Source organism: Mustela nigripes, chromosome 10 (assembly GCF_022355385.1).
Source record: "Mustela nigripes isolate SB6536 chromosome 10, MUSNIG.SB6536, whole genome shotgun sequence".
Classification (NCBI taxonomy): Eukaryota; Metazoa; Chordata; class Mammalia; order Carnivora; family Mustelidae; genus Mustela; species Mustela nigripes.
Genome location: NC_081566.1, coordinates 60,725,416 through 60,740,032, shown reverse-complemented (window position 1 = coordinate 60,740,032; position 14,617 = coordinate 60,725,416). Strand labels below are relative to the sequence as shown.

At 47.6% G+C, this 14,617-nt stretch overlaps 1 protein-coding gene and 1 non-coding gene across 6 annotated transcripts in view; both read left to right on the top strand.

The window, feature by feature from the left end:
* The first annotated feature begins 1,848 nt into the window (after nucleotides 1–1,848).
* HSD17B7 (hydroxysteroid 17-beta dehydrogenase 7) overlaps nucleotides 1,849–14,617 on the top strand; it is a 29,251-nt gene continuing 16,482 nt past the window's right edge. For 3 of the 5 annotated variants that reach the window (XM_059413420.1, XM_059413419.1, XM_059413418.1), the window contains exons 1-5: nucleotides 1,849–1,964; nucleotides 3,888–4,091; nucleotides 7,320–7,412; nucleotides 8,469–8,583; nucleotides 12,934–13,143. In XM_059413420.1, the coding sequence (XP_059269403.1) occupies nucleotides 1,930–1,964; nucleotides 3,888–4,091; nucleotides 7,320–7,412; nucleotides 8,469–8,583; nucleotides 12,934–13,143 (657 nt within the window). In that variant the 5' untranslated portion in view covers nucleotides 1,849–1,929. Of the gene's footprint in view, nucleotides 1,965–3,887; nucleotides 4,092–7,319; nucleotides 7,413–8,468; nucleotides 8,584–12,933; nucleotides 13,144–14,617 lie in introns of those variants that run through there. The other 2 variants (XM_059413421.1, XM_059413422.1) reach the window with 2 other exon arrangements.
* On the top strand, nucleotides 8,748–8,854 carry LOC132026372 (U6 spliceosomal RNA). The gene has a single exon (XR_009406883.1). It is a non-coding gene; the product is annotated as a U6 spliceosomal RNA (small nuclear RNA).

The following is a 14,617-nucleotide window of genomic DNA, read 5'->3' as shown; positions in this document are numbered from 1 at the left end:
ACAACCCCACAACTCTATTCCTTCTACATGCCACTTCTGAGCCCTAGGACATCTTAAAAGGAAACTTTGGGTCTAAACTTAAAGATTGGGGTTAATTTTATTCTAGGACTCCCAGAAAATATTGTTAAAATATGGTCTCTTTAGAATATTTGAAAATAGCAGAAGGGTAGGAGCTGAGTTCCACCCAGATAACAATAGAGATGTTTGAATGATTTAGGAATCTAATATTCAAACAATTGGATTTATTTTTTGGATATAATTTTATTGGTATAAGATAAAGTATTACTAAACTAGTTGATATTGTTCCTGGACAGAGAACCAGTTTTGAACTCAGCTTCGGCTGCTTGCCCCTGGAAATCAACACTCGAGAGACAAGTGATGGTGGGAAAGCAAAGGAAGCTTTATTCAGGAAGCTGGCAACCTGGGAAGGCAGTGGAGTAGCTTCTCAAAGACCATCTTCCCCAATTGGGTCAAGGTGGAAAGTTTTAAAGAAGGCATGGGATAAGGGGTGGGGTGGCTGCATGGGGGAGAAGCAGGTGCCCAGGTGCTTAGTCGTCTGTTGACATGACCCTGAACAGACATGCTGGCTGGTATCTGTGGTAGCTGTTTCTAAATGTAGTCAGACCTTATATTCTGGGAAAGTTTACTTCTTCACTCCTTAAGGCCAGTGGTCTGCAAACCTAAGGAAAGTAGGTTATTCTGTTGCAAACCAAGGGTGCAAGCAAGGAGTGCATAAACTTGAAGCAAGTTGGAGTGCCCTTACAGTATCAATTAACCAAGACCTCTATGATTTCAAAAGCCAGTATAAATTATATCAGTCTCACATTGCTCATGGATCATTGCTGTGCATAAATAATTGAAACTTTGAAAGAGGCCAGGAAGTAGATTAAAGCATGTTCCCCAGAGTTAGGCACATGAGGTGTGGAGTTACTTAGTGTGAACCTAGACTAGTGATGGTCACCTTGTTACCAATACAAGGTACATACAGAAACCTAGAGTAAGCCTCAGAAACTTTCATAGCAGTTTGGCAGAATATTCTTTTATGTGTTGTATCTAATAATAAATATTGAGGACTTGTATTTTGTATACTTCGCTTTTTATTTCATTTTTCTAAAATGCATTGTTACTGTATTTTCCAAAAGTATCCATCTGGGATGTCTTGGAAAAACAAAACGGGTCCTTTACCACCACTGAGTTGGAGGAACACTGAAGTAGGAGCTTACAGGATGCGGCTCACAATGTCCTATGAAGTTCTTAGATACTCTGATTCATACCACACTCCAAATTTTGAAAATTGGTATTTCATGCAAGATTCTACATAAAATTTTTAATGAAAGCAATGTTCATTTCTCCAAAGATGATTTTTTTAAGGAGAAAGAGCAGGTCTGGGATCAGAAGCTGGTCTGTAAAGGGGCACAGTGCCTGCAGCTACACTTCCTAAAAGAAGCGAAAAGCAAAGTAGATGATAATACCCAAACTTGAATTCCTAGACCCAAAACTTGCCGCTAAAATTAAGGCGTTCTTGCGCAACTATCCTGAGGCCTTCCTGCAACAGAGTGGCAGGCTGATAGCCCCTGCGTGTCACGACTCTGCACCCAAGTCCTTCCGGGGACCCCGCGGGTCTGAAGGAGCGTGGCCGGTCCTCCCGCACTCGGGCGCCGCCTAGGGACGAGAAGAGTCCGGATTGGCTCGGGCCCGACTCCGCCCCTCGGCCTACCTCACCCCACCCTCGGCCCCCCCCTCTCCGGGAGCGCACTGCGTGCGGCGATTGGAGGGCCCGGCGCGGAGTCGATGACGCAAGGAGGCGGGTCCGCCGGGCTCTGATTGGGCCGCGGCGGCGTGGGCGTGGCCGCGGCGGACGGCCGGATTGCTCCGCTCGGGCGGCGGTGGCGGTTCCCGGCGGCGCGGCGCGGCGGTGGGAGGGAGACCATGCGGAAGGTGGTGCTGGTCACCGGGGCCAGCAGGTGAGGCGACTTCGGCGGCCGCGGCGGCGGGTCGGGGGTCGCGGGGAGCAGGAAGAGCAGGGCCGGACCACCGCCGGCGCCCGTCCCCGGGAGGGCGCGTCCCCGGCCTTGCCCCGCGGGGCCTCGCGCGAGCCCCGGTCCCTGTGTCCCCGGGTCCCCGCCGCGCCCGATGCGGGCGTCCGGCGGCCCGAGCCGCTCAGTGGCCCGAGCCGCTCAGTGACCCGTGCTGGAATTAAACGTGACGGCGGAAAGGCAAGCGGGAGCGTCGCGGGGGTCCCGCTGGGATCCGGGACCAGGGCGCTTCCCACGCGGACCCCGCCTCCGCCGGCTGGTCCGTGTGGACCTCAGTGCCCCGCGCTTAGCGTCGCGGCCACGCTGTGCTCCGGGCGCCGTATCTGTGCAGGACTTTGCGCCCCGGACAAGTTTCAACACCCAGGAGCGGTGGGGCGGGCTGGGGGTGGGGGGCGGAGTTGTCCACCCAGGACGCAGCTAGACACCCAGACTCGCTCTTAAAAAGTCACCCTCTACCTGGCGAGACGTGGCAGGAGCGCAGACAGCCGTTCCCCCGTTCCTAGTTATTCCAGGGCTGCCCCTGTGGACCCTTGGCCTCTTCTGTCCCCTGCTCTGACTTCTCATCTGCACTTCTCTTTCGTTCTTGCTTTTTTTTTTTTTTTAAAGATTTTGTTTATTTATTTGACAGACAGAGATCACAAGTAGGCAGAGAGAGAGAGAGAGAGAGGAGGAAGCAGGCTCCCCGCTGAGCAGATGGCCCGATGTGGGGCTCGATCGCAGGACCCCGAGACCATGACCTGAGCCGAAAGCAGAGGCTTTAACCCAGGCGCCCCTCATCCGCACTTCTTGAAGAGTGGGGAGGATGACACCAACCAGGCCTCTCTTCTGCCTGTTGCAGTGGGCGGTTTTGAGGGATGAAGGCAGAAGACATGTCAAACGTCATCTAAAATCGCCCCCTTTCAGTGACCTAGTCACATCTGTCTTAGCCCAGCCAGTGTGGCAGGGGTATGTGAGTGCCCTCACTGGTCGACAAGGTACTTCCTAAGCTGGACTCTTGTCAACGAGTCACATATGGTGATATTATGCACTTGGATATTTATTGGAAAGACCTGCTATTATCCAGTGAGAAAGCATAAATGTAAATACTTTTGGTGCTGTGCTGGCAAGGCCCAGGCTTTGGTTGCACTCAGCCCTGCCTATCGGAGTGGTGTCCTCACTTACTGTGCAGTTTCGCAAGTAGTTTATCTGTCTTTGACTTGTGCCCTCATCCTCCTGCTCTTTCCTGGGGCCCATCTCATGTTTCCTCTTCTTACCTGCTGCTTAGTCATGTGAAGTTTGTTCTCTTCCTGCGGGTTATTCGATCATAGTGGTTGAGAGGGACTTGGCTCATGCTGTGTTACTGAAAGATCCATCCGTTCCTGATTGGGAAGTTTGCAAGCTCTGGATGGTGGCAGTGATGCCAATGGGTAGTAGAGCCCTTGTCCTTGAGGGACAGAGACAGCAAAGCAAAACAGGCACACGGGAAACGGCTAGAGCTAGAACTAGCTCTTCTCAGCTCTCGCTGGTGATATACTGACTCCCTTTCACCAGTGTCCTAGCCAGTACAGAATGCAAACCGCCGGATGAAAAGTCAGCTCCCATGTGCAGTGTGCTTAATTGTGTGTTCGAGCTTTTGCAAAATAGGAGAAAGGCAAACTGGGCAGCATCCTGAGCGAGTAACTGACTATTCAGGTTTGGGGTGGGGGGGGCGGGTGTCCCTTCTTCTTTGCAATTTTTGAGTCTTTTTTCCTCTGCTGGGGCTCCTCATGGGAGCTTATCTGGGTAGAGGCAGTTTTCTGAACCAGAGAGCAATGCCTCCTATGTGGCACCATCTGAACGAACGCATGTTCGGTCTCCAAATTGTCCTGGCAGTGGCGTTGGCCTCGCACTCTGCAAGCGGCTGCTGGAGGAGGACGATGAGCTGCACGTGTGTCTGGCGTGCAGGAACGTGGGCAAGGCGGAGGCTGTCCGCGGGGCGCTGCTGGCCTCTCACCCCGCCGCCGAGGTCAGCGTCGTGCAGGTGGATGTCTGCAGCCTCCAGTCAGTCCTCCGGGCCACCGGGGAGCTCAAGCAAAGGTACGCTTCTGGGTGACAGGTTTTCTCGCGTGATTGCATGAGACGGCCGTGAACAGAATGAGAAGGAAGAAAACCTAAAAAGGCACAGGTGCAGTGTAAGACATTATGCTGGCGAGATCCGTACAGAGTGACCTGTGGTGTCTCAGGAGCACATTTTCAGGCTCAGTCATAATCGTGATTATTTCATGAGGATGAATTTGAGTACACCTTGATGTATGGCTAGTTGTGTGGACATTCTGGTAACTCCTTTCTCAATACAGTTTCTGCATCTCTCCTCCATGTAACAACTTCGTTAAGTTGGACAGGTGCCTAAGAATGTTATAGGACTTGATGTTGGTTGAGTTGGTCTGAGAACCCACATCTGCACCCTGTTTCTTCAGAGATTTCCATACCCACCCCCCAGGCCCATAAAGATTTGTTCACATCTACATGATAATTGGCATGTAATAGGCGGTTGAGAAATACTTGGTATAGGAAGGAATAGAGTCCTTGGATGTACAACTCCGTGGAAAGTGTACACAGAATTGCATATAGGTGCAGAATGCATTTTTTTTCCCTGGGAAAAGAGGGCATGCTTTATTTTTATTTATAAATTCTAGGAGGAATTTATGATCCAAAAAGGTGGGGAGCCCCATACTAGTCCATATTCAGCCTTAAAGATATGCAGAATAATTGATTTTTAAACTTTTTAAAAAAATATTTTGTTTATTTATTTGAGAGACAGAGAGAGCATGAGGGGGAGAGGGTCAGAGGGAGAAGCATATCCCTGCAGAGCAGGCAACCCAATGTGGGACTCAGTCCTGGGATTCCAGGATCATGACCCGAGCCGAAGGCAGTCGCCCAACCAACTGAGCCACCCAGGTACCCCTTCAAACATTTTTGTCATTGAGGTCCTTAAGAAAGGAGAGCTGCTTTATTTCCTTGGACAGTAAAAGGAAGTACAGTAGAAACACAGAAGGCCTTTTTGGTAAAGGCATTTGCTGAAGACTACGGCTCTGTGTTTTATGTTTGGGGGTTGCTAGCCTGTTTGCATTTCCCTGTTGCGAATGCACAAGTTACAGAGTGAAGGTAAAGCTGGTTTTCTTCATCCTGCTCTTCTAGTTTCAGCCTTAACCTCTTGTGAAATGTCCTTTCTCCTAGAATTTTCTGCCACAACATCTTTCTGAAAAACTGAGGAGGTTTTCTGGTTCCATATGCCCTGCTCTTCCATAACCTTGAGTTTTCAAGCCTTTGAAGCTGCAAAAGAAATGTCCTTACTGAGTTAGAGACCCTGGAGTCAGTACAGCAGTTTTGGGCTCAATCAGGCTTCGGGCATTCCTTTCCCCAAACCTTCTCGACCAGTTCTTTGCTTTGTAAGGATTTAGCTATATTTCCTCATTTAGCAGGAAAGAACCTTTCATCCTCAGTGAAGATAGCTCATTCCAGGCCTACAGACAAATGAAAAAATGTTCCACGTCCCTCGGCATCAGGGAGATACAAATGAAAATCTCAGTGAGAGCCCACCCCACAATGTCAGAATGGCTAAAATCAACAGTCAGGAAAAGACGGGTGTTGACGAGGATGAGGAGGAAAAAAATCTCCACTGTTGATGGGAATGCAAGTTGGTGCAGCCCCTCTGGAAAACAGTACAGAGGTTCCTCAAAGAGTTGACAATACGACCCAGGATAGCACTACTGGGTATTTACCCCAAAGATACCACTGCAGTGATCCAAAGGGGCACGTGCACCCCAGTTATCATCATGCACTGAAATAAAGTTCTCAGACAAGGATCTAAGGGAATGTGCAGGACTGCCGCTGGGAGAGAGAGCAGCCGCTGGCTTCTGTGCTTGGCTTTTGTTCTGTTTTTTATTAGAACAGCAAGGACAGATGTGGCACCCTCTGAACGAATGCATGTTCTGTCTCCGAAGTGTGGGAAAGGGGTGGAAAGGAGCAGCGGTCATCCTGAAGATGCACCTTTCCCTGCACGTAGGCACGCAGGGAGGCAGGCATGGGGAAGGAGCAGCAGGATGTTTGCGCTAGCTCTCTCCGGAGGCAGCAAGGGATTGAGGTTAATGGTATTTCATAGCTCATGACCTGTGTCCTGCCCCAGGAGATCATGGGATCCTGGTCATACCGGGCTGTTGAGTTCAGTAGCCCAAGACCAGGAACGGCCCTGATGGCTTCAGTTGCTTCCACAGTCACCCCTGAAGGCTGAGAATACATTTTCTAAGAATAATTCCACACAAATGTTTATAGCAGTGATGTCTGCAATAGCCGAACTTGGAAAGAGCCCAGATGTCCACAGACAGATGAATCGATAAAGAGGACGTGTGCATGTATAGATCTACACACACGCGCGTGCGCGCGCACACACACACACACACACACACACACACACAGGAATACTATTCAGCCATCAAAAAGAATGAAATCTTGCCATCTGCAATGGTATGGATGAAGCCAGAGGGTATTATGTGAGCAAAATACATCAGAGAAAGACAAATACCTTATGATCTCACTCATATGCGGAATTTAAGAAACAAAATAGTGTCATGGGGAAGGGAGGAAAACACAAAACAAGATGAAATCGGAGAGGGAGGCAAACTGGAAGAGACTCAACAGAAGGAACAATCTGAGGGTTGCTGGATGGGTGGAGGGATGGGGTAACTGGGTGATGGACATTAAGGAGGGCACGGGATGGACCATGCGGTGTTATATAAGACTGAGGAATCACTGACTTCTGCTTCTGCAACTAAGAATACACTACATGTTAATTAATTAAATTAAAAAAAGAAATAAAGAAGAGCCCTTTCCAGTACAACGACTTTCAAGATTTTTGGTTGTAACATTCATAGTATTAACTCTTCTCAGTTGCCTTCAAAGTTCCAAGATATTTGTCATCACAAACTTAGTAACTTTGTATTTAGTATATTAGGTCACTTAGCAGGGACTTGAGGCAGCAGGGCTGTGACGTGGGAGGGCGCACGGAGGTGCGGGGCCCCTGCTGGAAGGAGCTTTGATTTAACTTCAAAACCCATTGCAGTTCCCCAGATTCTGTTTGAAGCCACTGTCAAGGAAAGAGTACTCAAATATTTACTGTGGCTGGAGAAACACCATTGAGAAAGAAGTGGTGTGACCCTCATGTGTCATGTGTCCCCTCCGGAAAGCATCTTCTGTCCTTCGTGGGTTTTCTTTGTTTCATTTGCTCTAGAGAAGATGAACAATCTTGTCTTGGTGTTTTCCTTGCAGGTTTCAGAGATTAGACTATGTCTATCTGAATGCTGGGATCATGCCCAACCCACAGCTAAACATCAAAGCACTTTTCTCCAGCCTCTTTTCAAGGTAATGTCCATTTTCTAGATGAACCGAGTGGAAGAAATCAGTGGTTTTGCCCTTGGTAGGTGAGGTGAAGGGACTGAGGGCCGGTGGAGAAGACACAGACAGGAAGTATTGCATCCGTGTTGTGTTGGAGGGGAGGGGTGCCGCAGGTCCTGGGTCTCAGGTCGCTCTAGGTCTCCAGGACATCCCAAGTGGCCAGATGCCTCGGAAGGTCCATGTCTGATCTGCCGGGACGTGACCAGTAACAGGAACATTTCAGAGCTGGGCAGAGTTGTCAGTGAGATTGTTGGAGCAGTCGGCTTGTCCAGCTCTGCAGCAGGGGCGCTGGCCCACAGGTGGGGACAGTGCGCAGAACTGAAGGTCTCCCCTGGGAGGTTCTCAAGTAACACAGTAACACAATAACAGTGTTCTCACACAGTATTGTGTTCTCACACAGTAACACAGTGACTGCCAAGAATGTCTGCCCACAACCTACGGTGAGAAATAAATCTTATCTTCACCTTAGTATACATAGATATTTGCTCTCTTCCTACGGTGCTACTTTTGTTTTACTTTTCTTCCATTACACCCCCCCCCCACACACACACACAGATCTTGACCGACTCAGTGGATCTCACGACAAATCACAAGTTTATGTGTTGTGTTTGGTGCTTTAAGAATTCCCAGTAAAAAAAAAAAAAAAAAAAAAAAACAACCTGTGTGACCTGGGCAGCTAACCATCCATTTGCACAGAGTCTGGTGTGGCTATTACTTCCCCAGAGCAGTTCACCTGCAACCTGATGCCAAGAAAAGGTGAAACGAGTTTTAGCAGCAGGTTTTTTTGAGTCAGGGCCCAGTGGGTGCTGTGAGTTACAATGTAAGCACTTCCCTGAATTGGGGGAAAGGAAGAGTTTTTGCATCTTATTTATATCCGCACATGAACACAGTCTGAGAAATGGGTGTTTTTGTAGGAGCAAGGAAATGCAGTTTCGGGGCAGGGCAGGGCAGCAGGGAGTGTTTTCCAGTATCTTCAGTTAAAGATGCTTTTAAAAGGCATACAATTGTCTTCTCCTGTTTCAGAAAAGTGATTCATATATTCTCCACAGCTGAAGGGCTGCTGACCCAGGAGGACAGAGTCACTGCCGACGGGCTCCAAGAGGTGTTCGAAACCAACGTCTTTGGCCACTTTATTCTGGTAACAAGACTTTGGGCTCAAGATGCTCTCGTTATTACTATAATCCTAAAAGCTTGCGTGGCCACATCCCAGGCCTGTTTGTTAAGCCCATCGATCATGGCTCGCATAAAATCCTGGAGTATTGAAATAGGGTTGTTACGGCACTCTATGAAAACATGGCTTCCGTGCTCGCTTCGGCAGCACATATACTAAAATTGGAACGATACAGAGAAGATTAGCCTGGCCCCTGCGCAAGGATGACACGCAAATTCGTGAAGCGTTCCATATTTTGGTATTTGACCAGAGTGCACTTTCAACCGAGGCTAAAGAAGAAATGTACAAACTGTATCCTAATGCCCGGAGGGCTCACCTTAAAACAGGAGGCAATTTCCCATACCTGTGCAGAAGTGCAGAGGTGAATCTTTATGTACAGATCCATTTGCTGCAATTCCACGGAACCAAATACGCAGCCATTGACCCGTCAATGGTCAGCGCCGAGGAACTGGAGGTGCAGAAAGGCAGCCTTAGCCTCAGTCAGGAGGAGCAGTAGCTGCGGCGTCACCTGTTGATGACGAGCGGTCCAGAGAGTTCTTGTACAATCAGCGGTGTGAGTGCCTGCTGGGCAGCCACCCCGTTCCGTGGTCAGGTTCGCCGGTGATCACTGTGTTTGGAAGTAGGACTGTTTGTCATCTTTGTGACAGGCGGCAGCTCTTCTGAGCCAGTGTAACTGTTTTGTTTTTTTTAGCTTTTGAATTTGAGGAAGTACTTTTGAAGACTCCCATTTTAAGAATTGTGAAAATTTTGCTACCAAAAGTCTTCTCACCACCATGTTCTTAAGGGAATGTTAATTTCTGAGGTTTGGGGTTTTGTGAGGTTATTTTTTTCTTTTTCCTTTTACTTTCTTTCCTCCTCTCTTTCTTTTTATGTTATTTGCTGTAAATGCTGCACATCCAGATTGTGTATTGGAAGGACATTGGTTATTTTTATGCTTTCTTGGTCATAACCATTATCACAAGTGCCAAGGCTCTCAGTCACCCTACCGTTTGCTCTCCTGCAAAATCAACTACTTCTAATTTCCGGTTAAGCAGATCATTTTCAGTTTTATCTGTTGTCTTTCTAGCCATTACAGTCATTTGGAATAAAAATTCAATTTCAAAAAAAAAAAAAAAAAGAAAACATGGCTTCCCTAAAGCATTCGATTGATATATCATCTTTCTTTTGACATCAACTTAGAGAGCAGAGACAAAGTGAGAAAGAAACACACAGGGGCCTTCAGAAACAATGTACAGAAGTGAGGAAGTGTGCCGGTCCTGTTCGGAACGTTCTTCGAAACTGGGCTTGGTGCTAGATAGGATAGGGGGTGGGCAGGCCTCTATTAAGCAAGAATCCACAATTCGTCTCTTACTGTTTTGATCTCTGATTCTTCAGCATCTGTACCGTGTGTTATAGTTCTAGGCACACGTGTAAATGTGAGTGAGAGATGTGACACTTGTTCTCGCCTGTTCTGCACTCTTGCTCGGGCATAATCCCCAAGGACAGCTCTACTATCTAGAGGAAGTAGTGCCCAACTGTGTCGCTGGTGGCCTGTCATTCCCTGGTGTTGGGGGAACTCCGAGGCTGGGTGTGTCTGGTGCCTGCCTCTTTACCCCCATTCTTCTTCACCTTCAGCCTCATTCCCCTCGGTGCTGGAACTCTTCGAGCTCTCGCCTGTATTTACGGTAAATGAAGATGTAGGCAAATGTTGGGAAATTATGGACCCACGAAAAGAAATGAGATAAATGTTTTGCACTTACGTGGAACAGCCTCTTGTATTTTATTATGAAGAAGGAATAGCAGGGTGCTGTATGTGTAGCATGATCTCATTTGCGGAAACAGAAGATCTGTCTTCACGTAGTGTGTGTAAATGTACATAATATTTCTAGAATGTTATAGATGAAATGAGGAGCACTGGTTGACTTGATGAAGTAGGTTCCAGGATATCAGGGATGAGGGGGAGCTTTGCGTGTCGTTCTACAACCATTAGTGCTATTTATTTAGTGTGACATGGTGTCACTTTTTCAATGACAAAAGTTCATTAAAATGTAGAGTTAAAATGGGATTGAATTCTTGTCTGGTCTTTATACCTTTACACAGATCCATTATCTAATATTGCCTCTATCTTTTTATAATACTCATTCTTTGCCTTCTTTTTGAATTATTCATTGTTAATACTAGAAGATCATTATTACTAGTCTATTAATTTTGTGACAACCTAGTGTTTAAAAATTAAGTTGTTCAGAAAAAAAAAAATTAAGTTGTTTAGAAGATCAGGTGTTTGAGTCATCTGGGTTGGGGGAATAGCAGAGGAGAGCCATGGCCATGGGCACAACGATCGCAGGTGTCCTGATGACATGGCCTATCCTTGTGTATCCTTGTAGAAGGAGGCATATCAGCAGGGATTTTGGAATGGATTTATCAAGTAAAATCATCAGAAGGCTTAGAATGCTTCCCACTGTCTTCATATTAGGTTTAAGAATCTTACCACTTCCTATGGAACACAAGCTTAGATTCTAGGTTCAGGTTTAAATGCATTGGATAAACAGATCATCCCTCCCCAATTTGGTTACGTGTAACATGACCAAACTTTGAGGGCTGTTATAAAGAGTAGAGGTGGTTTTGTGATGTTCTAAGCACAGTGTAGTATTATAGTCCAGGAACCAGGTAACTGCTTTAATCTCATGTGTATCAGTTATATCTTGATTGCATTTGACTGACTTGTTCACTGCAAATGTGGAGCACATCTGGGAACTTTCCTAGATTTTTCTTTAATACAGTTTTTGTTTTAGCATAGCTTTAGATTGACAGAATTTTGGCAAAGCTAGTACAGAGAGCTCTGTGTTCCCCCCCACCCCCATTCTCTCTACCACACTATTTATGGCAGTCGGAGAACCAACACTGATACTTATTAATGGAAGTCCGAACTTTATTCAGCTTTCTTCCGTTCTGCCTGATGTCCCCTTGTCAGTTCTATGACCCCTCCTGGGATACCGCAGTACACACAGTGGTGATCTCCTCCGGCTGCCCTTGGCTGGGACGGTTTCTCAGACTTCCCTTGTTTCTCATGATCTTGATGGTTTAGAGGATTCTGGCTGAGCTCTTTGTCCTCAGTTGGGATTTGTCCAAAATGCTTCTCAGGGTGAGACTTGAGTGTTCTGTTTGTGGGAGGAAGACCACGAGGTGATGTACCGTTCTGGTCACCTCACATTCCCGGTGTGAGCTGTCACTGTGACGTTCTCTTTGATCACCTGGTGAGGTAGTGTTTGTCAGGTTTTTCATCGTAGTCTCTCTTTTTGTTTTTCTCTCCCTTAACTTATTGTATTCTTTGGAAGAGATGGACTATGTGTAGCTCTCCCTGAAGGGGTTGTGTTTGATGCCCTGAAGGGTTGATTAGCTGCATAAATTATTTAGAATTTTCCTGCAAGAGAGATTGTCTGTTCTCCATCTACGGCTTTACCCCACCATTTCTTGGTCAAGTATACCTCAATACAGCAGCAAAAATCATGTATTTTATTCCTCTGGGCTTGTGGATGTGTATTTTCTACTTTGAGATGGAAATACTACTTTATTTTCTTGCCCAGAATATTTCAGTTTGCCATTGGGCCTCTTTGTGATGGATCCTGCATATCTCTGTTGATAGCCTCATTGGTGTGCTTTTCTGTTTTGAGCGTATCCTTTCTGGCACTAGAAGATGGTTCAGAGTCATTGGATATATTCCTGCTCCAGTCATAGAATCAACTATCTCCCTAAGGAGATCTGGTTCTGCTTTTTTTTTTTTTCTTTTTTCTTTAAGATATATTTATTTTAGGGAGAGAGAGAGCTTGAACGGGGGAGGAAAAGAGGGAGAGAATCCTCAAGCAGACTCCCTGCCAAGCGTGGAACCTGACGTGGGGCTCCATCCCAGGACCTGAGGTCACAACCTGAGCCTAAATCAAGGGTCAGACACTTAACTGACTGAGCCACGCAGGCGCTCCAAGATCTGGCTCCTCTTACTAGACAATGATGTTAGAAACCAAGATCTGGTGCTTGCTGCTGATGCTGGAGCAGTGGCTTCCGGCCTGACAGAGCAGGGGGATACACGTGCATGGTAACCCACGGGCACCTGAGTACCTGTACGTATTTTTATATGTGACCATTTGTATCTTCATGAAGCTAAATGTCTGTTCATACTGTCTCTAACTGGTCTCTGCGGGGGTGGCTGTAGCCTCCCCTGTCGTGTGTCTGGAGTCGCCCCTCCAGCAGTGACACTCCCGGTCACAGTGGTGTCCCAGCTGTCCTGCTGTGCTCCTCCAGTAGACCTCAATCCGTTTGGTGGTTCCTTTTTATCTCACTCAGATTCGGGAACTGGAACCCCTCCTCTGTCACAGCGACCATCCTTCCCGGCTCATCTGGACGTCATCTCGCAATGCAAGGAGGTCTAATTTCCACCTTGAGGACATCCAGCACCGCCGAGGCCAGGAGCCCTACAGCTCCTCCAAGTACGCCATTGACCTGTTGAGTGTGGCGCTGAACCGGAACTTCAACCCGCGGGTGAGGCCCGGCTCGGTGAGACGGGGGCAGCCGGGCGGTGGTTTCCCAAGTACGGCTGATTTCCTGTAACAGGGCTGGCGTTCTGTAAAGTGTTGTCCTTTAGAAGATGTGGTGTCGTTTCTTGAGCAGCAAGATTTCTTCTTACTGTGCAGACAAGAGAAGACGTATAATCACAGTTGGTGTGCATAAAAGTTTTTGGGCAGAGATAATTAGCTCCTGACCTTTAGGTACATGGGGGTTCCTTCACCATTCTGTATCTCTTCAAGAGCTATAACTTATGGACAACACCACCGACAATGCCAGTACTTACTGTTAAGCACATACTATGTCTGAGGGGCTGTACCCCTTACGTGTGTGTCATTCAGTGCCTTTCCTGTTACGGTGAGTGTAGGTCTGAGTATTCCTATTTTCATGTGGAGACACCACACTTTGGAGAGGTTGGGTGGCTTACCCAGAGGTCACACAACTAGGTAATAGTGAGTTGAGCCCGTGACTGTCTGACCGTGGCTTGGAATCTTCCCCCTAAACCATACTGTGTCCCACTGTATGTCACAGACTGTCAGTCGTTACAAAGCCCTCTGGATAGTGGCGATCTTTGGTGAGATGCAGAGCTCTCTCTGAGGACTCCGGGTGTCGGGGGTCTGTCTTTGGAGAAGGCAGCCCTTGCAGGTCATGCCAGCTTCCTGTGGCCTCTGGTCTGGAGCCTGCTGTTCTCTGGATGTCTCTCTTGCTCAGGTCTGAGACCTTCACTGAAAATCTCCAGTCTTTCTTACCGCATATTCCTTTGTTGCTTTAACTCTGCTGTTTGAGTGTGGGACTGGAGAAATTTAATTCCACTAATATTTACCAAAGAGCTACCATGTTTAGGGCACTGGGCCAGGCTTAGGACTGAGGAGAAAGGAGAAAAAAAAAAGATGACCAAGAAGCTGTCTGCCCTTGCGGGAACTTCTCTGGTGATACGTCAGACACAGAGCCTCCTGTGATGGTCCTGACTGGGTTTATCCTGGAGTGGACGTCTTACCAGATAGAACTCTCTCTCCTGGAACCCTGTCTCTTAGGGGAGAGGATGGCCTAAGAACAGAAGCTGAGAGCATCTCCTAGAACTGGATTTGAATCCTTGGACAGATTATTTCATCTCCCAATGCCTCAGTTTCCTCATCTGAAAAATAGGGATAAAAATAGTGCCTGCTTCACAGATTTGTTGGGAGGGTTGAAGAGGGAGATGGTGTGAAGCACTCACAGTAGCTCTCAGCGGCAGAATGTGTTGTGTGTGTGTGTGTGTGTGTGCATGCGCACGTGTTCGCACGCACATATGTGTGCGTATGTGAGTGAATGAGTGGGGGGAATGTCTGGACGTGGCACATGTTGGGTTGTGGGTGTGTGCTGTGGGTGTGCATGTGGTATGTGCATGTGTGTGGGTGTCTTGTGTGGACGGAAGGTGTGTGGTCTATGCTGTGCCTGTGTGTGTTTATGTTGGCTGTCGTTGTTG